General features: G+C 55.3%; 1 protein-coding gene across 1 annotated transcript; it reads right to left on the bottom strand.

Moving 5' to 3' along the window:
• Positions 1-832: 832 nt before the first annotated feature.
• Positions 833-21,488, bottom strand: SF3A1 (splicing factor 3a subunit 1). The gene is made up of 16 exons (XM_027863673.1): positions 21,385-21,488; positions 15,489-15,607; positions 13,929-14,136; positions 11,312-11,569; positions 9,312-9,386; positions 7,839-7,989; positions 7,408-7,601; positions 6,729-6,846; positions 6,434-6,619; positions 5,578-5,699; positions 5,226-5,468; positions 4,499-4,706; positions 2,815-2,954; positions 1,670-1,771; positions 1,506-1,577; positions 833-1,251 (listed from the first exon to the last, which is right to left on the bottom strand). The coding sequence occupies exons 1-16, from the start codon at positions 21,445-21,447 to the stop codon at positions 1,150-1,152; spliced, it is 2,361 nt and encodes a 786-aa protein (XP_027719474.1). The 5' UTR covers positions 21,448-21,488; the 3' UTR covers positions 833-1,149.
• Between the last annotated feature and the right edge of the window lie 57 nt (positions 21,489-21,545).

Raw genomic sequence — 21,545 nt, forward strand, 5'->3', positions numbered from 1 at the left:
AGAGCATTTCCTCTGCAGCAGGCTAAGGATGGGCCTCAGCCAGGCCTGCCCGAGGAGGCAGCCGCACAACAGAGAACAGCTTCCATCATCTCAGCCCTCTGCCAACAGTACCTCAGCTGAGCCTGGGGACATCCCCAGGAGGTAGATGGTTTAATGGCAGGGAGGCAGTGCTACGTTTGAATGCAGACTCTGTATCTTCACGGCTGTGTAACCTTGGACAAATCCCTTGAACCCCGACAGGCCCATTTCCTTGGTGGCAAAATGGTGGGGGGTGTACTGACTATGTCCTCTGGTCCCCTCTGTGAGCCGGGAACTCCAAGCCAGCCCCGCAGGTCCACACTCCCGGATGCAGTCAGTTTGGGGAACGACAAGAATGGAAGAAGGGTCGGAGCCGGAGGAGACCGGGGCCCTCACCTAGGCCAACAGAACCTGAGCGGTGAAGGCCAAGGCCTCAGGTGCGAGCACAGCGGCCATTTACCCAGGGACTTTATAGAGCAAACACATGTTAGAAGCCAGCCAGTCCAGCCTCTTCCCTTTGCTGAGGAGAAAACGGAGGCCCAAGTGCCCCCGAGCCCTAAGTGGAAGGTCCAGGATTTCAACCCCAGGTGTTCTGGCCCCAAGTCTGGACTTTAGTCTGGCGAGTACGTAGGCTGAATCGGGGATTCATGGGATTCTGGTCAGTTGAATGTCACATGGTGAAATGAGGAGTGATCCTTACACAAGGTCACCAATAACCCCACCTGAAAAGAACAACCCAAATCGCCTAACTCTGCCTTATTTCCAAAACCAGAACACCATTATCGATGAATCAAAGCATCCAAGACAGAAAAGGTTTGACTGAAGCAAGAGTTTAATTACAATGAAGTAACATATAACCTTCACAAGAGGAGACTGCAACGGCAATGCACTACTTCCTCCTGCACCCCCGCCGGGCTGCCTGGGGGCCAGAGGAGGGGCTCGGGGCCTCAGGGGCAATGGGGTGACGTCTGCTCTACCCAAGAGGACAGGCGGAGGCACAGTCCACAGGCGCACTGGCCAGAGCTGCTGGGTAGGAGCAGCCCGGACACTCCAAAGAGTGAACAAGTCTTCTTTTCTAACCGGTCTGGGAAACAAGATCCACTCGGCCCCAACATCCCCCTCTGGGCAGCTCTATTTCTTCCTCCCGCCTCTCTCCTTGAGCGCCAGGTGGATGACGGCGCCGTTGGCCATGTTGTAGTATGCCAGGGAGTTGGAATCTTTGATGAAGATGCCCTGAAAGACACATGGTGCCATGTGAGGACGGGGGAAGCAGGCTGGCGGGGGTGTGCCTGGTTCTGACCCCCTCCCCACTTCACCAACAACCCAGATTCCCCACAGGGAGGCTCCACGTGGCTCAGCCTGCCCCACGCACTCAGGGAAGCACATGACGCTTTGGGAATCTGCGTTCTCCGGGCCCCTCCCAGGATCCCCCAATCAGAGAAGCAACAACGCGGGCACAGGGGGAGAGGGCGGAAGCCGCGGCTCACCTCGTACTGCAGCTTCTGCTTGCCGGCGGGCATGCCAGTGGCCTCGTGGATCTTGACTTTGATGACAGAGACCTGAAAGACAAAGATGGAGCAGAGGTGAGCCTCTCTGCAGGGCCCTGCAGGGTCCCACCCCTTCCTGACTGCAGGGCCCCACTGGCACATACCTGGTCTGGCAGCGGGAGGGTGAAGACCAGCACCTGCCCATTCAGCTTCCATTCAGTCTTGTCCTGCATGTTAGGGACCTGAACCTTGATGGTGACTGGACCCTGTAACCAACAAATGATGAGTAAACAAAGGATGAGGAAACCTCAAACCTGTTTTTGAATGTGACCTTCTGCCCTGTTGGGGGCTAATTGATTCAACTGGCAAAGGAGAAAGGGCGAAGGGGAGGACTGACTTCCACTCGACATTACTTCTTTCCTTTTTTTTTTTGGTGAGACAATTGGTGTTTAAGTGACTTCCCAGGCTCACACAGCTAGTAAGTGTCAAGTGTCCAGTCTGAGGCCAGATTTGAACTCAGGTCCTCCTGACTCCAGGCCCGGTGCTCTATCCACTGAGCCACCTAGCCACCCCAACATTATTTCTCCTTGGTGTAAAGAAGCCATACTGTTTTGACAACAGCTCCCATGTCTACAGCTCAGGGAGGTTTGCAGGTACTCAATGTACATCCATTATCTCAGCTGACTTTGGGACCACCCTGGGGGGGAGGGGGGGTGTCAGTCCTGTCCTTGCTGTGGTCTTTAGGTTTGTCTTCTGTGAAATGGGGCTGCTGTACCCCTCCCCCCACACACAGGCAGCTGACACCTCCCCCAGCCCCCACACTTCCATGGAGGCCTCTTGGGACAGCAGGTGCCTGGGGCCTGAGCCTGGAGGCTTCCGGGGATCGAAAACTAAGAGGAGTGCCTGCTTCGGCTCCTGGATCCCTTCCCCCTTCCACCTCACCTGACTCGCTAATGCTTGAACATCCAGAGAAGGCCTGCGTGCCCTCTGAACCCACCAGGTCAGTCAGTCTGCCTTCTGCCCCTCTGCCAGTAAGACCCAAGAAAATCAGAGCCAGGCTCTCCCTACACTGCTGCTGGCTCTCGAGCTATTCCCTCGCCTGGGAAAGCCTGCCCGCTGCCCCCCGCTGACTGTCTGCTGTCTGCATCTGGTGCAGAGCCCCAGGAGCCCTCTGAGAGGGGGCCGCACGGAGCTTCTCGAGGGACTCCAGCAGGAGAGGCGGGCACCGGGGCAGCCCGGTCGCCTCCTTCTCCAGGACAATAAGCGCTCTCCACAAGCTGCTGGGAGCCGTCTGGGATGCGCTACATGCCTTGTTTCTCCGGAGAAACTCCTCCTCGGGCATGAGGCTGTCCTCCGTCTTCAGCTTCTTGGGCGCGGGCTCATCCTCCACGGGCGGCGGCATGGGGGCCGGTGCTGGGACCGGCGCCACTGGGGGGGCCGGCACGAATGCTGGGGGCACAAAGACACGCTTAGCCAGGAGCTTCCCGGGAGGGGCGATCACAGGCCTCAGCCTTATCTGTGGGGAAAGCAGAGGCTTCCCCACACCCGGGAGTGGCGCTCCTGGGGGCCTGCCCGGGACTCCAGCAGCCAGAGTGAAGAAAAGATGCGTGCCTGCAAGCCGGGCACCTGGACCTTCCCTCCCCCTCCATCCCCCTGGCTTTTCAAGGGAACACGCCACGCTGCGCTAAGAGAGGAAAACCATGGGGTACCGGGCCACACGTGCTTTTTTAACAAGGCTTTTCTAGAGGCAATAGCAACAACTGAGTCTCTACTATATTTGGCTTATACAGATAAAATGAAATAAATATAAATAAAACAGACACGTATAAGCCAGTACAGAAGCGAATGAATCCCGGCATGGGCCCAATGGGTCTTAGTGGTCAGGACGATGAGAAGGCACCCAGGCGAGCCTTCACGTCACTTTCTATCCCGCTCCACTCCTCTGGGCTTCTCCATCAGCTCCCCCCCGCCCCCGCCCTGGGCTTCCTTTTGCAGACTGTAAGCTCCCAGACGGCAGGAATCGGCTTTCTTCTTCATAGCTGTGTTCCCAGCACTGAGCTCAGTGCCTGGCACCTAGTACGTGCTATTAATAAATGACTAGTGACTGACTGAGACAGAGCAGAAAGATGTCACACTCCTTTTCCAAGCCTTTAACTGGCACAGCTGCTAAGCGCCGTGTCCTGGTAGGATCTGGGAGCCAAGGGGGGCCTGCTAGGATGGCGCCCTTCTACCGCCAACCTGGCTGAGCGACAGCTGCTCTCTGAGGAGGGGGCTGCCAGGCCAGTGTTACTGACAGGATGGTCAGGGAGGCAGCGACCCAGAAGGGGCAATCCCTGAGGGGGACGGAGGGAGGAGGAGGCAGCTTTTCTTGGGCCCTGACCACAAACATCAAGGCGCCTGGCTAAGTCCTAGGGATATGAGACAAAAGCAAAGATAGTTCCTGCCCTCAGAGAAGCTTCTGTTTTCCAGGGGAAGATGACAGGAGGGGGTGGCCTGGGAAGGGACTCGTGGTTGAGGAGTCCCAGGGATGGCGAGTGGAGCCATAAGATGGTCAATCCGCTGACCACAGGACCATTGCTCCTGCCTTTTCCAGAACTGATGACCCTGCCCACGGGGCCCACAGATGCCAAAGGCCGGCAGCCAGACATATGGATTTTGTCATCTGTAAAGTGAGCCGTGTGGAAAAGGTCCCTTCCAGCTCAAAGCTCGTGATCCTGATGTGTGTGTACGAACTGGGTGCCCTCAGACGCAAGGCACAGGAGGACATGGAGAAGTGAACGTCTGCTTCTCCCCACAGCCTGTCCAGTGCAGCCACCCCCCCATAGCAGAGCATAGCCTTGCCACCCTTGACAAGTGGTCATTCAGCCTTTCCTGGAAGAACTGAGGACCAGGAACAGAGGCAGTTCTGATGGTCAGACAATTCTGACTGTCCCAAGCTCTTGGGGGGACCTGAGATCTGCCCCACAGAGGCGGGTGATGCAGAAGGCACTGACCTGTTGGCACAATCATGGGAGGTGGACGTGGTGCCATGATGGGTGGAGCGGAGGGTGGCATGGGCACCACGTTGATACGAGGAGCATGGATGATGGGTGGCATGGGAGCGATCACGGAGCCAGGAGGCAGGCGGACCACCGAAGCCATCGGGGGCCGCGGCATGACAGGCACAGCAGACACGACTGTGCTTCGGACAGGAGGCGGCATCTAGAAAATTCGAGGTGGCACAGTTACGGCGAAGGCCAGAGATCTCACACAGCTGACCGCCATCTGAGCCAGCAGGCTCTCCTGGGCCAACGGGCTCCGCTGACTCCACACTCAAGGGGCCAGTCTATCCCCCTCATGGAGCCTAAAATCGCTCGCTCTCCATTTAAGGATTCGGACAAGCTGGGCCCCTTCAGAGGGAAGCTAAGCGGTCTGACCCCAAGCCAGCCTCCTCTTGGAGAAAGCTGGATTCTGGCTGTAATTCTACAGGTGACGTGGAGCTCGGAAGCCTTCCTCCACGGTTCAGTCCCTCTGGGGAGCCCCCCCGGGGCACCCCTGGAGCAGGCCCACTAAGGCTTTGTCCCTCCCCCACCCACAACGCCCCAGGACCCACTTGCTGCCTCTTCTCCTCCTACTGAGTGGTGTGAGCACCCTGACAAGAAAGGGCGGCTCTAGTAAAAAGGGGAGCAGTCCACTGGCCTTGGGTCACAAGGCCCACACCCCTCAAGGGCTCTGGCTCACCGAGGGCGGCCGGGGCACCGAGGTGATGGGCGGGGCCGAGGTGGGGATGTTGGGCGCTGAAGACGGAGGGGGCGGCTGAGGGATCTCATTGGGCTTGCTGGGGCCGATCTTCTCCTTGCTGTCATCTTCTGGCACGAGCCCCTTGGCCTTGTGGATGGCTTCAATCTGCTCCTGGAGAGTGATGTTGGCCTGGGCTGCCTGCTGGGTTCGGGCCATGCTGCCCGAGTGGCCGTCCCAGGTGACCTGGAAAACAGTAAGCCTGGGGTCAGGGTTGGCGCTCCCTCCCCCTGGGAGGCACAAGTGTCGCCCGGTGAGGAGGGGAGAGGAGGATGGGCTCCGAGGCCGGCCGCACCTTTTCCTCTGGCTTCTGGATCTCCTCCTCGCCGATCTTCTTACCAATGGCTGTCTCCTCCACGCCAAAGATATCGGTACGCCGCTCGGCCAGCTGCTTCAGGCTGCTCTCGATATCCAGACCTGGGGCACAGATGTGGAGAAAGGCATTATCCAGGGAGATGCCGGCGGTGGGGACAAGATCTAACTAGGTGCTCTCCGAGCACGTGCTATGCTGTCAGGACCCGACTGGCCCCTGGTGCTTCTCCACCAGGCTGGCAGCTGCCCAGACAGAAAGCAGCTGCTCAGGCATCGTCAGGCCTTGCACAACAACCACGGTGGCATGACAGGAGCTAACATTTATGGAGGCTTTAGGGTTTACAAAGGTTTCATCGAATCCTCCTAACAACCTGCAAGGTGTGTGCTATTATGGTCCCCATCTAATAGTTGAGGATACCAAGGCAGACAGAGGTGAAGTGACTTGCCCTGGGTCACTCAGGTGGCATATGGATTTGGCTACATTTGGACTCGGGCCTTCCTGACTCCCAGTCCAGCACTCCCTCCAGTAGGCCGCCAGATGCCTCCAACAGTTAGAGAGGATCTGGACCAATAACCCTATCTTACACCAATGGGTTTTTCTCTAGCCAAGGAGCCTTCTTAGAAAGCTGCCCACAAACTGAAGCCTATGGTGAATGCCCACCATGCCCAAGCCTACTGCTCCCAGGAGAAACTAAAGATTTAAAGTGTGACGTAACTATGAAGGTCCCATCTGTTGATTTGTGCTTGATTTTAAATTCTCATGTTGGGGCCAGGTCCAGTTGGGAGCCCACAAGACCACCTGCCAGGGCAGTCAGGGCAGCAGTGGAGAGAGGCCTCACCTGGGGCATAGACCTCATCATCACTCTGCTTCTCTCGGATTGAGCGGTCACGCTGCTCCAGCCAGCGAGGGTCCAGCAGTCCGATGCGCATATGTTCCTGCATCTTGCTGGCCGGAATCTTCTCCCCGGTGATGGGGGACACGAGATACTCATCTGGAGCTGGGGCTGGGGGCAGGGGCTTGGAAGCTGAAAAGGAGGATAGAAGGTAAACCCTTTCAGGCAGGGACTCCCCCAAACCCCAGAAACCCGCCAGGCCTAGGGCTGGCTGATGGGCAGCAGCCCGCAGTGTCCATACCTTTGGGGTCATAGTCTTTGCGGACGATGACCTGATCTGGAGTAGGTGGGAGCGGTGGAGGCATGGGGGTCTCTGGAGGAGGGGGAACTTTCTGGCCCTCCTCTTCATCATCAGAACCCTAGGGGAAAAAAAGACGGTTTACAAATCTGTGTTCCTCCTGGAAAATCTGGCCCTCCTGCTGGGGCTGGGGCTGGGGCTGAGGCTGAGCTGAGGTCAGCAGCTGCCCTCTCGCCTGGCCCTGGCCGCTCCCTGGGGCAGCGGGAGGTCCTGGCTCGAGGAGTGCTCATGAGCTGAGCTTCCCTCTTCAGGCAGAAGCCAATGGGCACCCGGCCAAGCAGCTTTCTCACTGATGAATGGGAACAGTGGGCTCACGGTGCAAACGTTCTTGTGGGCATTTCCAGCAGCTGGCACCGGGCAGGCTTCAATGAGGCCTCTCACAGTGAGCTCTGGGCGGGGGGAGGGGCTGGGAGGCAGAGGAAAAGTCAGTTCCCACAGACACAGGGCCCGTTGTCTTCTGGGGCACGCACATTCTTTCCTCTGGGCAGCTCAGTTTAGGAGAGGGCAAAGGAGCAGAGCAGGCATGTGGGAAAGCTCTGGGGCACTTGTAAAGGGGAGCGAGCCCCTGGGCCAGGCCGGGAGGGGAAGGAAGGCCCCTGCCCGCCCCATCTCTGCAGGTCACCTCGTCCATGTCCTGCACTTGGGTGTCCTGGTCCAGCTGGGACGGGGGCTCCTCCGTCTTCTCCTGCTTCTCGTCTTCGTCATCAGACTCAACCTCCATTTCCACTTCCTCGCTCTCCCCAAACTTCTCGTAGCGCTCCTGGATCAAGATGCGGGCGCCCAGCTCCTCTGGGGTGGTGGGAGGCGGGAAGTTTCCTGGGGGAAGGAAGTCCTTGTGTTATCAAAGGCGTTCCTTAAGGGACATGGTCTGGAGCTCGCCCGTCTACGTCTCTACGCTCGTCTCAAGTGAGCTGGCCTGTGGTTCCTTAGAAGCGGACAGAAGAGACACTGACCAAGCCAAGACGCCAGGGCTCCAGGCCAGAGGAGAGAAGGGAGGTGTTTCTACTGTGCCCAGGGACCTGGGGGGTGGGGCAGAGGGCACCCTGTGCCCACCTTGCTCATTGGGCTGGAAGTCCACAGTCTCCACCACCACAAAGTCATGCCAGTCAATCTGGGCATATGCCACCCGCTCCTTCTCTTTCTCCTCCTCTTCCTTCTTCCTCTCCCGCTCCTGGAACTTGGCCCACTCCACACGGTAGCACACCTGCAGGAGAGGCCACGAGACAAGAGTCAGGACGCCAGAGACGGGAAGCGGCGAGCCCTGGGCACGGTCACTGCCATCGTCCAGAGAAGCCCCAGAAACGCCCGACCGGCTTTACCCAGGCCACCCCCCCCCCCCGAGGAATCTCTGGCAGGGCCATGTCGACAGCTGGAGAGCCCCAGGCCACGGCAGTGACAGCTGCCTTACGACGTCTCACACGCCTGAATCTACAAACAGAATGTGCAGGAGGCACTGGGAGAACTGGGAGAACTGGGAGAAGCGAGTGCGTTGGAGAGCTCCAGATGAGCTCCTGCTCTGCCTGCCCACCTGCCTGAGCCCAGAAGGAGAGGATGCCCCTGGGCAGGCCCCCTGAACCTCGCCAGGCAGAGATCTCTGCTCCCTCCATGCAGAAGACAGAGTTTGGGGGGATGAGGACACTCTCCAAATATCTGAAGGGCTGCCGTGTGGTAGAGGGGGGTGTGCTTAGCTGCTCCAGAGAGGCCCGTTCACTAGCACCAATGGGGACAGGCTATACAGAGGTCACTTTCAGCTTCAGCTGGACTCTTCCGGCCTACGGCCCCTCCCTCTCTGACTGCCATCCTCAGGCATCTGGTTCCCTACCAGAAGGGAGCTCCTTGAGGGCAGAAGCTGTGTCTGCTTTTGTACTTCTATCTCCGCTATTCAGCACAACAGCTGGCACACCATGAATGAGCATTTAGTAAGCTCTTACTGTATACAGCAAAGCACACAAACAGCAAAGTCGGAGTCCCTGCTCTCAAGGAGCTCCCTTTAACGGGGGAGACGGCACCTGGAAAAGTGGAAAAGCCCTGGGTGTGCAGGGGGCAGCGGGGGGAACGGCACCGCCTCTTTGCCGTCACTTCCTGGGCAGAGTTAGACTGGCTTCTGATACTGACCAGCCGAGCGGAGCCATGGACTTTGTGGTCTGGCCGTGTGAGGACTGTGGCTCCAGCAGCTGCAGGGGCTGGGCCCGGAGACTTCACAAATGCCCTTTTGTTTGCTTACTCGTGGCCCAAGAGAAGGGGGGCAGTGAGGTCAGAGATTCAGTGACCTCGGGGTGACTCGCCATCAAGTGGAGGGTGTCTGGAGGGGTGTCCAGGCGAACCCCAGACTTTCCACAAGGGGAACATCCCTGAGCCACGGGCAGAAGAGTGGAGTTCTACGGACGGGAGTCCCTTGGTCATTAGCTGAGACAAATGAGGCCAGAGGAATGCTGAAACCCAGAGGCTTCTGGGCCCTGCCTGTCCTTTCCCTCTACAATAACGAAGCAGACAAGCAATTTTTTGGGGAAATAATTTCTAACTTACCTGATCCAAAACTTCTCTAGGGTTCTCTGCCTCCTTCTTGAGTTTTGTAAACAAGCCTTTTGGTGGAATCAAGATCTGAAACACAGGCAGGTTCAAACAATCGTTAACAGGGAGCCCTCCCTTTGCGGCGAGGCCTCGATGGCTTCTGGGGCCCATCCTGTGACGCAGCAGCAACATGGGGGGCGTGGCGTTGACGTGGGGGCGTGGCGTTGACGTGGGGGCGTGGCGCTGAAGAGGCAGATTTAGGAAGCTCAAAGTGCCCAGTGAGATGGTGGGGGTCCCTGCTCACTGGACATGTCTGTACAAGGACTGGGTCACCAAGTGTCAGGGATGTCTGGACAGGGGATTCTTGGGGAGGACTAGATGGCTTTTCAAGGCAGACTTGAGGAGTTTAAATGCGGGCATCAAAAATACTTTGTAGTCACAGAGAACATTCCACACAACGTCTCCTTCCATCCCTCAGAGATGGGCGATGGTGTTTCAGAGAGGTGAACTGCCGAGCAGAGCCTGGCCTCGCTCTTGGGTTATCGGGGGTATCGGGGGTCACGTTCCCCCACAGGCCAGCTGCTTTCCTCGTTGGGCAGGGATACAAGGCAGGATAGTGGTAAGGCTGGTCAGGAAGGGGCTGGGCCCAAGGGCCCTGACTTTGCCACACTCTGGATTACACCGGTCCCTTCCATGAGCAGCTCAGATCGGGTCCTCTCAACCTCCTGCCTCGATCTCTGTCCTCTACCAGCTCTGGGCCAGCTCCAGCCGTCCTGATCCACATCTCCCCACTGACCCGGATGGCTCCCAAGGAGAGAGTGAGCCTGGTGACCTCATGCAGGTCCCTCACTTAGATCGAATTAATCTTCCTGATGCCATGGTCCTCTTCCAGAACAAAGGACAAACAACTACTACTACCAGCTACAGGCTAAAAGCCAAACACCTTGGCTCGGCCTCAAGGCTCCTCCCTGCTCACCTGCTGTAGCCTCCGGCCTCACCTTCACACCCAGAGGCAGACTGGTCCTGAGGTGGAGACGCATTCCCTCCTTACATCTGCCTTCGGAAATACTTCTCTCTGTTCTCTGTGACAGTCTCCCCAGGTTCTCCTCCTCAGCAGTGTCCTTCACTGGCTTATCCTCCCTTATCACGCCCCCAAACAGTGAGTGTCCTCTGTCCTGCGTCCGATTCTCTGCTTCCCCGACACTCACTCACTGTCTCTCCCTGCTCCCTCTCGCTAAGCCCACTGTCCATCACGGATTCGATCCTCTCTGTGCATTTCACTCTCAGTCTCTAGATACAGCCCTAGCCTCTCTCTCTCTCTCTCTTTCGGGCTCCCCCATCACCAGATGTTTCTTGGTCATTCCATATGGACGTCCCAAAGACATCCCTGTAGAAAACAGACTTCATCCACTTTTCTCCAAACCCACCCCTACCAAACTTCCCCGGGGTCTGTCAACAACACTGGCATCCTTCCTTCCACTTCTCACTTGCCCCACATTCCCACTTCCCAGCATCCCTCTCCACACTTACTCGTCCACCAGCCCAACCAGGCTCATGACTTCGGCCCTGGATGCTAATCTTCCCACAAGCCTCCCCTGTCCAACCTATTGGCTAAAGTGACTCCTCCAGCACACGCCGCCGGTGCAGCCACGCTGGCCTCCACCTGGCCCTCCCACAAGAGGCTTGCTGCCTCTCCCTGACACCCTCCTCCCAGAGACCCTCAGGGCCCCCAGGCCCCTGTGCCTTGTTCCCTCACACAACTAGCTTGTGTGTCTTTTGTTTCTGTCTGGACAGTTTCCCTTGAGCTATGCTAGAACGTGGGGGTGGGGACGGATTCCTTTCTGTCCCTGCACCTAGGCCAGGGCCAGCCACAGAGCTGAGGGAGGCCCTTGACACGTTTGCTGAATGGCTGACTGACTCCCCCACATGAAGGTTTCTCTCTTCCTCCTCACACTTTCCAAGGGTACCCCACCATCCATCGACGCCCATCCCGTCCTGCCCAGGTGAGTGGGTACCTTGGTATACTGCTCCACCAACTTGGTGAAGTAATTGAAGAGACTGTGCTGCGGACGCAGGAAATCAAACTGGTAATTCCGTTGCTCCTTCTGCATCAGCTGGGTCAGGAACTGGCGCCCGTTGCGGGCCACAAACTGCGCAGTCAGCTTCACCACATCCAAATCAAAGGCCGAGATGGAGGGGGGGTCGGCGATGAACTCGAACTCCGGAGGGGGCTCCTTGGGCACGATGGTCTCCTGGATCACCTGGGCCTGGACCTGTGTCAAAGGGGAGGAGAAGAGCACGTTGCCAACCAGTCACTCACCGCCGCACGGCAGCCACAGCACCACCGAGGGGCCCTCTCACAATGACAACCCACCCCTCCAGAGGGCAGCAGTCTTCTGCATGTGAAGAAACTGAGCTACAGAAAGGTGAAATGAAAGGGGCTTTGAACGTCAAAGCAGAGAGGGGCTCAATAAATACTTGTTGAAGAGGCAGCTGGTGATGCAGTGGATAGAGCACCAGCCTTGGTATCAGGAGGACCAGAGTTCAAATCCAGCCTCAACCACTAACTAGCTGTGTGACCCTGGACAAATCATTCAATCTCAACTGCCTCAAAAAAATTTTCTTTTTAATTTTAAAAAACAAATACGTGTTGATGTTGAATCATATGGTTCCCCAATCTCATTTTACACAGAGAATTGGCGGCAGAGAGGTAAAGGGACTTACATGGTCACCTAGGTGGTGACTGTATCAGCGAGAGGCCTGGCCACGTTATCTCCCTCCCTCCCGGGCTATTTGTTACCAGCAGCTCTGCCATGTCCTGGCTTGGTGATCAAGGGATTAAGCTGAGGGGTTTGGGAGCTGCCTTCAGGAAGGACGGGCTGCTTCGGCAAGGGTTCAGGGAACCAGGTCATTTTTCAGACACGCTAACAGCTGCCTACGTGTTGACAGGGACAGTACAAATCTGGCCAAGCTGGAGGAATGAGGCCAGTGCCTGGTTTCCAGTGGACTCAGGTTTGTCCGTCAGCTGAGAGCTGAGAACACCACGGCAGTAGTTAATTACTGGATTCAGCACTCCATCCTGGCAGTGTACCCAGAGGGGGTGGATTTGGAAAAGTTAACAGTGGCTTAACTGACCTAACAATCTAAGCAAAATGACCTAGTTAGTGTTAAGAGTAGTCTACAGCTCAGAAGCCCAGCCAAGAGAGACATCTTCTAGGTGTGGATGTCACCCAATGCTGATCCCTCTGTGAAAGCCACGTTCATGGCAGCCTCTGCCCAAATGCCAACAAGGGGCCTGAGAGCTGGGCAGGAACAGACCAGGCGAGTCCTGCCTTCCTCTGCCCCAGTTCTCACCGGCTGCTGGACTCGCTCTCTCACGGGAGGGAATGCAGGGTCCCAGACTGGGCAGGGAGTCACCCCTACAAGCCTTCTACCACCGGCTGACCCCAAGGAGCACCAGGACCTTCCCTGCACTCTGCACAAGCTCCCAGGAGGCCAGGAGGCCAGGAGGCCTCCCCATTCCTGGGTGTGTATCCCCCACGTCCCTGGTCACAGTCAATGCTTCATTCTCTCATGACAAAGGGTGCTCCAGAGCCAGACTCCTGACCCCACCACAATGGGGCGAAGCAGCCGGCTGCACCCTAGGCTCTAGTCTAGGGTTATACAGCATACAAGTGTTGGGGCTGGCTCTAGAACCCGGGTCTCCCAACGCCAATAGCAATGCTGTAGCCACATCAGCCGCGGTCCCCAGGGCACTTCTGGCTCTAAATCCTAGGATCCCAAGAAGCCGGCTGAGGATGACAGCCCAGCCTCGGGGTCTGTTTAAACTGAGGTAACCGACAGGAGAAATCTAGCCCTCCCCACCCTGACACACACTCAGTTCTTCAAATGTCATTTCACCCAGGGCTCAGCAGGCAGAGCAGGTGGGTGGTTTCTGCCAGAACTCCCCCAGCCTGGTCCAGGGGTCAGAGGGGGCTAGTGAGAAGACCAGCCTCGTTAATCCAAGGGTGCACATCTGTCTGAACAAGGGGACAAGATGCTGAATTATGTGCCTGGGGATGGGCACGAGTGGCTCCACAATGACCTGACCCAACCTCGTGCATGCTCATGCCCATCCGGATGTGCTCTATATGGCAGTGACAGAGGATGGGCTGATCCTGCCCTCACCCCTGGAAACACAGAGTGGGTGGGTCTTTTTTAGCAGGTCTTGTTTAAAAAACGTTTGTTCTGCTGAAATCAGGGGGAACTGAGGCCAGAGAGGACAGAACAAAGCATCATCCCACTTCGCTGAGGTGGAAGGAGGCCTCCTGTGAGCCTGGTGCCTGCCCTCTTCCTGGAAGGCTGTTAGTGGGTGACTCCCTGCTCATGCATACCCCTCTTAAGGCGGCCCCTCTTTTTGGTTTCCCCTGTCACATAAGGGGTTAAATGGAGTAGAGGAAGAGACAGAAGAGACTTGGAAAGCTTAGGCCTTGGTGGTGGGGGGGCTCAGCAAAGGAGAGAGGTGCGATGTTCATCTGAAGGACAGGGCCCAGGGGGCACAGTAAAGGAAAGCAGGCCCTTTGGGAACCCCAGGCCCGGGGCATGGCTCCCTTCCCGCTCAGCCTGGGGCCAGGGTTTGAGGAGAGAACGTACCTTCTGGGGCAGCTGCTGCTGCGCAGCCTGCTGCTGCTGCTGCATGACTTTGGGGATGGCGGCCGAGGGCTCCTGCGCCTTCCCCTCCTTGAACTCGCTGACTTTGTGCCGGTAGTAGGCATGGTACGGGTCATTCGGGTTGAGGAAGTTGAATTTAGGGTTGTTGATTTCATTCTGGCGAATACGAGCTTCAAACTCGGGACCGTTCCTGGAAGAGAAGGAGCAGGTCAGCGGCAGAGTGGCCTTCGGTTCTCCGCGCTCTCAAATGCACGGATGTGGCCCGCTCAGTGCCTGAGTGTCCCGGGAAGCTCCTGATCCCTGCATCCCGCTGGAGGGCTCCACGCCGTCCTGGCTGCCCACGGTCAGTCTGCTGTCTTAGCTCTCAGGCCTGCTGCAGCGTCCATGGGGGTGGGGGCCACAGAGGCAGGGCCTGGGCTACACCTACCCCCCCACCCCTGCCCCCAGGCCCCTGCCCTGCCCCAGGAAGAAAGGCCAGGAGCCAACAGCCATCAGGAGGGAGCAGAAAAAGCAGGAGACCAAGGTGCGATTCCTGCGTCTGCCACAAACTGTCTGTGAGACCAGGGCCAGTCACTGCCACTGGACCCTTTGGAGCTTTGGTGCCTTCATCTCCATTAACTGCAGAGAACACCAGAGGCTGCATACCAAAGGTACAGTGGAACTGGACGGAGAGGAGCTGGGTTCAAGTGGAGGCTGCTAGGGAGCACCACCATGCACAAGGCACGGGGCCTGGAGGAAGGAAGACCCCCGCCTCAAATTCAGCTTTCAATCACTTCCTAGCTGTGGGACCCCAGGCAAGTCACAGAACCTCTGCTTGCCTCAGTTTCTTCACCTGTAAAGTGGGGATAATAACAGTAGCTCCGAGGGTTGTTGTGAGGATCAAATGAGACAAGTGTAAAGTGCTCAGCACACAGTAGGTGCTATAGAAATGCTTACTTCTTTCTGTCTATGTCCCTTTGCCTAACCTTGGGTGACTCATTTCTCTGGGCCTCAGTGTCCTCATCTGTAAACCAGAGGGCTGTCCCTTCTACCTCCTGAGCTGTCGAAGGCCAGGGATGAGGGCACTGAACAGCAAGAATCCGCTTTTAGACACTGTCAGGGGCCACGTGGGCCTGGGTTCAAATCCTGCTTTGCCGTTTCCTTATTAGCCGTGTCTCCCTACAGCAAAGCCTGGTGGGGAGGGGTTCTCCTTCACGGGGCACGGGGCAGCCTGCTGCTTCTGGGTAAGGATCTAGGCAGCTTGACTCCAGGACAACAACTGGCTGCATATCCCACAGGTTTCAAAACAGCTTATAGATCCCCCTGGGTGGTCCAGAACGTTTCCACAGGATGCACCTGATGAGGGTGGGCAGGAAGGCTCAGCACTGCCTGGCCAGGGGCCCTGTCCTACCACCCGAACAGCAATGACAAGAAGGCCTTTAAGACCATCCCACCACAGTAATCCTGCAATGCCATGAACGTGTGGAAGTGTGGGGAGCTCTCCATGAGCACATCGCTGACATGTGGCCTCTGATCTCTGTGTGTGCGCGCACTATCACCTACCTGGCCACAAAACTAGCGGTCTTGTCCACGATATTTCTAACCTCGGGAGGTGGGTAGATGATTCCCACAACAGGCTTGGAAGGGGTAGAATCCTCCTTGGAAACTTCTTCTTCTGGGGGCTGCAAGGACAGTAAAAGATGAGCAAGGAAAGAACACCCACAGACCTCAAGGTCAAAGGTCCCCACCTCCAGAGGCCCCCATGCAGCCAGGAGGGAAAGAGCGAGGCCACAGGCGGAGCCCAGCTCGGGCCACTGGGCTGCTTTGGTCACAGAGTCTCAGAGCAGAAAGGGCCCTCCGAAGCCTCTGAACCAGAGCTCCCTCTATGAGGCTCTGCCCTCCCACTCTTGGAGGGCTCTGGTTGAGAAGTTCTTTCAGACGCTGAATCCACTCCCCGCCAAGTTCTGCCAAGCAGAACGAGGCTGAGCGGTCTTCCATGGGATGCCCTTCTAGTACCTGGAAAACGTTTACTGCGTTCCCCAGAGTGTCTGTCTTTTCCACACTAAATCCCGCCCCCCAAGCCAACCCAGTCTCATGGGCTCTGGTCTCCAGTGCCCTCCCCATCCTGGTAAATCTCCCCAAGACACCTCTACCCTAGCTATGACCAAGGCACAAGATGGTTTACTTTTTGTTGCTGTGCAGTTGTTTCTGGCATGTCTGACTCTCCGTGACCCATTTGGGGTTTTCTCGGCTGCAGTGGTTTGCCATTTCCTTCTCCAGATAAGGAACTGAGGCAAAGAGGGGCTAAGTGACCTGACCAGGAGTGCCTGAGGTCACATTTGAACTCAGGTCTTCCTGACTCCAGGCTGGGCGCTCCATCCACTATGCCACCTCGCTGCCCCCAGATCACTTTTAGGTCACTCATTCACCCCTTGTTCTGGATACCACAGCGCCCCACAAAGCCACACTCCATGAGGTTTTCTGAGACATCAACTCCAGATCTACTGGGCTCACTGCCACCACCAGCCCTGACCACAGAGCCTGGTACATAGTGGACACTTAATAAATGTTTTTTGGTCAACAAAACCAACCTTCCAGCTCTTCTGGCCAACGTAAGGGGAACAAAACTGCCTTCTTCCATTAAAACAACTAAGATTTAAAAGCATGATAACCAAGCTTTTATTAGAAAAGGGAAAGGTAACATCCTGAAGCAATCTGCAGAACGCTGAATCATGCACCACTTGCTTGCTCTCCCTCTCCCCCCGTCCTACAGGCTACCCTGCCCACTTCCCCACCGTAGGGACGCGCTAAGGGGGAACTACAGGGCACACAGGGAAGTTTGTTAAAAGCCCTGGGCCCTTGGTGTGATGGGACAAAAAAGGGAAGGAGCACATGACAACCCTCCCCCCACTTCCTGTACTTTCTGTCCTCGGCACACTCTTCTCCATCTCCTGCTCTCCCCCCCATCTATGCCCTAGCAGACTCCTCCCCCGCCCCAACTGTGTTTCCCCCCCAGCAAACTCTCCCTGTTTGGGGAGGGCTGAATTCCTGAGGCAGGAGTGCTCCAGCTAGGATGGTATCCGAAACCAAAGGCCAGGCCCCTTAAGGGAAGGGGACAAAACGGATGGCCAAGCATCTACACTGATCCCCCGTGCTTCTGCCAGCCCCTGGCCCTGCTCCAAGCCCCCATTCTCAGAAGGCCCTTTTCTGTTTCCTGGTCAGTGTTTTCTAGTGGGTGGGAATGACTGTCCTGGGAGTGGGGGGGGGGGGGGTGACTTCTGAGTTGGATGGAAAAAGGAGGAATTCACAAGTGAGGAGGCAAGGGAAGCCCTTCTCAGAGAGGAGGTGAGAACTCAAGCTATTCAGGCTGTGGGGTAGGGTGAGTGCTGAAGGACATAGGGAGGACATCTTTCCCCACTCTGGAGTGGGTAAACAAGAGAGCAAGGAGCCCTCGGTCCTTCCTTTCTTACTTTAGGATGAAAAGCTGAGATGGGCGCTGTCTTCATTTGCCATCACAGAAGTATCGGGGGAGAAGTTCTATGGGGAATGGTGGGAGGAGGGAGCCCAACTGTCTCACCGGGGCTCTCTTACACCCGAGTCTTTAGGGAGGTGCCCCAAGGAGGCTTCCAATGCATTAAACATTTGTAGTGGCCATGCCCTGGGGTGATACAAAGCTTAGGTAAAACAAAGATCTGTGCAAAGCAGACAGGTGAGGGGAGGCAGACAAAGCTGCCAAGGAAGGTAGGGGGAAGTGGGGGGGGGGGGGGATTTCAATCAGCAAAGATAAGGAGGGAGAAAGGGTCTCAGAGTAGCATGAGGTCCTCTGTAAGGCTTCCTTCTCCCTTCATCCCTCACCCCAAGAGACTGAGTGTTTCTTGTTTTGAGGTGCAGTGTTGGCCTCACAAGATGTGTTCCCAAGCATTCTTGCCCCCAGGGACTCAACGACAACATTCAATGAACATCTGGTGCCTGCTGGGCTGGGGTGTGGAGGATGCCATGCTAAATAAGCAGGCCCTGGCAGACACAGAGTTGAGCTCAGACAGCTCCCCCAGTCCCCAGGACAAAGACACAAAGGACCACCAGGATATAAAGACAACATTAAGAGGCAGAATCCAGACCCCTGCAATGACTAAACTTGCCTCCAGAGGACTGACAGGGAAACACAATCCCTCCTGTTGGTTGAGAGGCAAGCTGGGGAGGAGGGGGGATGAGAGGTGTGGAATCAATTGGCACACTTTGTCAGGCTTCCTCAACAGGCTGGGTCAGTTTGTGTGACTTACTACAGTCATGAAATTAAAGGACGACTGCTCGCTGGAAGGAAAGCTCTGGTGAATCTGGACAGCAGACTAAAAAGCAGAGACATCACTTTGCAGACAAAAGTCAATATAGTCAGAGCTATGGCTTTTCCGACAGCAACGGATGGCTGTGAGAGGCACTATAAGGAAAGCTAAGGGCCACAGAATCGATGCTTTTGAATTGTGGTGCTGGAGAAGACTTTCCAGAGTCCCTTGGACAGTAAGGAGGTCAAATCAGTTAATACTTAAAGACATTAATTCAGGCTGGAAGGTCAAATACTGAGGCTGAAGCCTAAATTCTTTGGCCACATAATGAAAGGCCAGGACTCATGGGAAGAGACCCTGATGCTGGGAATGACTGAAGCAAAAGGAAAAGGGGACAGCAGAAGATGAAATGGATAGGGTCACGGAAGCAACACACATGAGCTTGGACAGACTTTGAGAGAGAGCGGAGGAAAGAAGAGCCTGATGCGCTATGATCCATGGGGTCACAAGGAGTACGACATGACTGAACAACAACAATGTAATTCAATTCAATAAACATTTCCTGGGTGTTTTGGACCAAGCATTAGGGCCGTGAAGAGAAAAATCAAAGTTTCTGCCCTCAAGGACCTTAGGGGATGGGAGTGGGACAACTCATGCAGTGATAACTAGATGCAAAAATATACACAAAGTGGGACACTTTGTTTTCCCTCATAGAATCGAGTTCCTTGAGGACAGGGGCTGTTCTGTGTCTGTCTTTGTGTTTCTGGTGGCTATGGAGTACTTAGCAAATAGGAAGCATTTAATGGATGCTTGCTGATTACTACCTTCAGAGAGAGAGAGAGAGAGAGAGAGAGAGAGAGAGAGAGAGAGAGAAAGAAACACAAAGGAGTGGGGTGAGGATTCCAGAAAGGCTTTTTGGAAGAGGTGGCACTCTATTTGGACCTTAAAGCCTTCAAGGGAGTTGGGTTATTCAGAACATGGGTGAGGAGGGCAATGCCCTAGGCATGGAGAACAACTTGTACAAAAGCCCATAAGGCAGCAAAGCAATGGCTTGGCTAGGAAATAGCAAAGAGGCCAGTTAGGGAGGCAGAGGTCTGAGAAGGAGTAATGGGAGAATCTGGGGGGGACAAAGAGAGGCTGAATGTGCTGACATGTTTTGCTAAACTATGGAAGTTTCTTAGGAGGAAGGGCTTTGGGGAGGGAAGGTGGGTTAGTGCATCAATAAAACATTTTTTTTACATGCACAGAAGTATGGGAGGGGACCCAAAGACAGCAATTTTGTTACTACCTTTTAACTATGTAACAAAAGTACAATTTCTTGCATAATCTTTCCCCTACTTTTTTTTTTTGGATCTTGAATTGTTTATTGATAATTAACTCACAATTGAAAACTAAAAAAAGACAGGCTAGTGCCAGATTTTGTGAAAGGCCTTAAATGTAAGACAGATGGCTATTTTACTCTGGAAGCAATAAAACTTTTTGAGAAGGAGAATCGAGGGGCTAACATGGCTTTCTTAAAGTCCATCTGGCAGCCGGGTGAATGGATGAACTAAAAAAATGATTACACACTTACTATGTGCTAAGCTTTGGGGATACGAATGGGAGACAGTTTCTGCCCTCAAATAGCTTACGTTCTTTAAAAAGTTTTTTTTTAATTCTAAACTTAACACCAAAAAGGGAATATAAATATAAAATAGGACAGAAATATAAATATATATTCCAAATATAAAGTAGAACAGAAAAAGATAACTACGTACTAAACCACAAATATCTATTATGCAGTGCTTGCTTTTTTTTAATGCATATAATACATTCAACAAGCTGTCCTGAACTTTCTTCTGTCCTGTCAGTTTGCTTCAGTTTTCCCATCTGTAAAATTGAATAATAATGTCTAACCCCAAGTATGTGATAGGATCAAGTGAGATAATATTTATAAAGTTTTATATAAGTGCTAGCAATGACTAATTATTACTAAATGCTTCAATTAGTGTCTTTTCTTTTTTGCACTGAGGGGCAGTAGACCCCCTCCCCCTTTTCCCCAAATCCCATCCATCATTGAAAAACAAGAGAAATAAACCCTAAAAAAAGCATAGTAAAGCAAAAACAAATGGACACATCACCCAGATCTGAAAATATATGATGTATCGCATTTTTCATCTTGAGTTCACCATCTCTCCATCAGCTATATCAATCATCTATCCTCTGGAGCGGTGGTTGGTCATTGCATTGATCAGCTCTTGGGCCTTTCAATATATGTTTCTTTACAATGTTGTTGTTACTGTTAAGGGAGTTTACCTTCTGATGGAGGGAGACCACACAAAGGGGGAAGTGGTAGCCAGGGAGTGTGTTTTGGTCCGGGAGTCACAGGGATGGTGAGGGGAGCCATAGGGCAAGTCAGTGAGATGCTTTTTTCCAGAGTCAATGGGAGTAGTGGCTGATTTAAGTTGTGGAGGAAGAGTGCCAGGGTAGGCACCTGGGGGGCAGAAAATGTACAGGATGATGGGGAAGGGTCTGTTCCATGCTGGAGGAGTGGGGAGTAACAGTGATATTAGGGCGGCTGGGTGACAGTGGGTAGAGCGCCAGGCCCGGAGTCAGGAAGACTCCTCTTACTGAGTGCAAATCCAGCCTCAGACCTTACTAGCTGGGTGACCGCGAGCAAGTCACTTAACCCTGTTGCCCTCAGTTTCCTCATCTGTCAAACGAGCTGGAGAAGGAAATGGCAAACCACTCCAGCGTCTCTGCCAAGAAAACCCCAAATGGGGTCACCAAGAGTCAGACACGACTGAACAACAACAAACGTGATCAACACGGATGGGGGGGGGGCGCGCGTGGACAACGAGCCATTTTGCTCCTCTCCACGAGCCTGCCCAGGAGGGCAAGCAGGGGTTGAGGGGGAGTCTGCACACTGTAAGCGCTCTCCGGTGCCAGCGGCGGTCGCTCAGGCCACGCGGGGGCTCCAGAGCATCCCACAGAGTAGCAGGCCCTCCCCTGGCCTAGAGCGTCCTCGCCCGGCTCCCAGGGGGCCGCGCGGCGCGGGCGGCGTGATGCCTCCTGGGACCTGTAGTCCATCTCCCTCCTGCCATTGGCGGCCCCAAAGCCGCCTCTCCCCTTCCCTCCCCTCCCACCAGCTGACAGGGCCCAGGGGGGCAGAGGGGGTTCCCCGCCCGCCAACCGGCTACCTGCTTGGGCTCCGTGGCAACGGGCGGCGGCGGCGGCACCGCCTGCACCGGGCCTGCCGGCATGTCTGCGGCGCTGGGGGCTGCGGCTCCAACGGCGGTCTAGGCGCGAGCAGCGCTGCGTCCGGGCCGAGCCGGGCGCTCACAAGATGGCGGCGGCCGAG

Source organism: Vombatus ursinus, unplaced genomic scaffold, assembly GCF_900497805.2.
Source record: "Vombatus ursinus unplaced genomic scaffold, bare-nosed wombat genome assembly UNPS02001287.1, whole genome shotgun sequence".
In the NCBI taxonomy this organism is placed as follows: Eukaryota; Metazoa; Chordata; class Mammalia; order Diprotodontia; family Vombatidae; genus Vombatus; species Vombatus ursinus.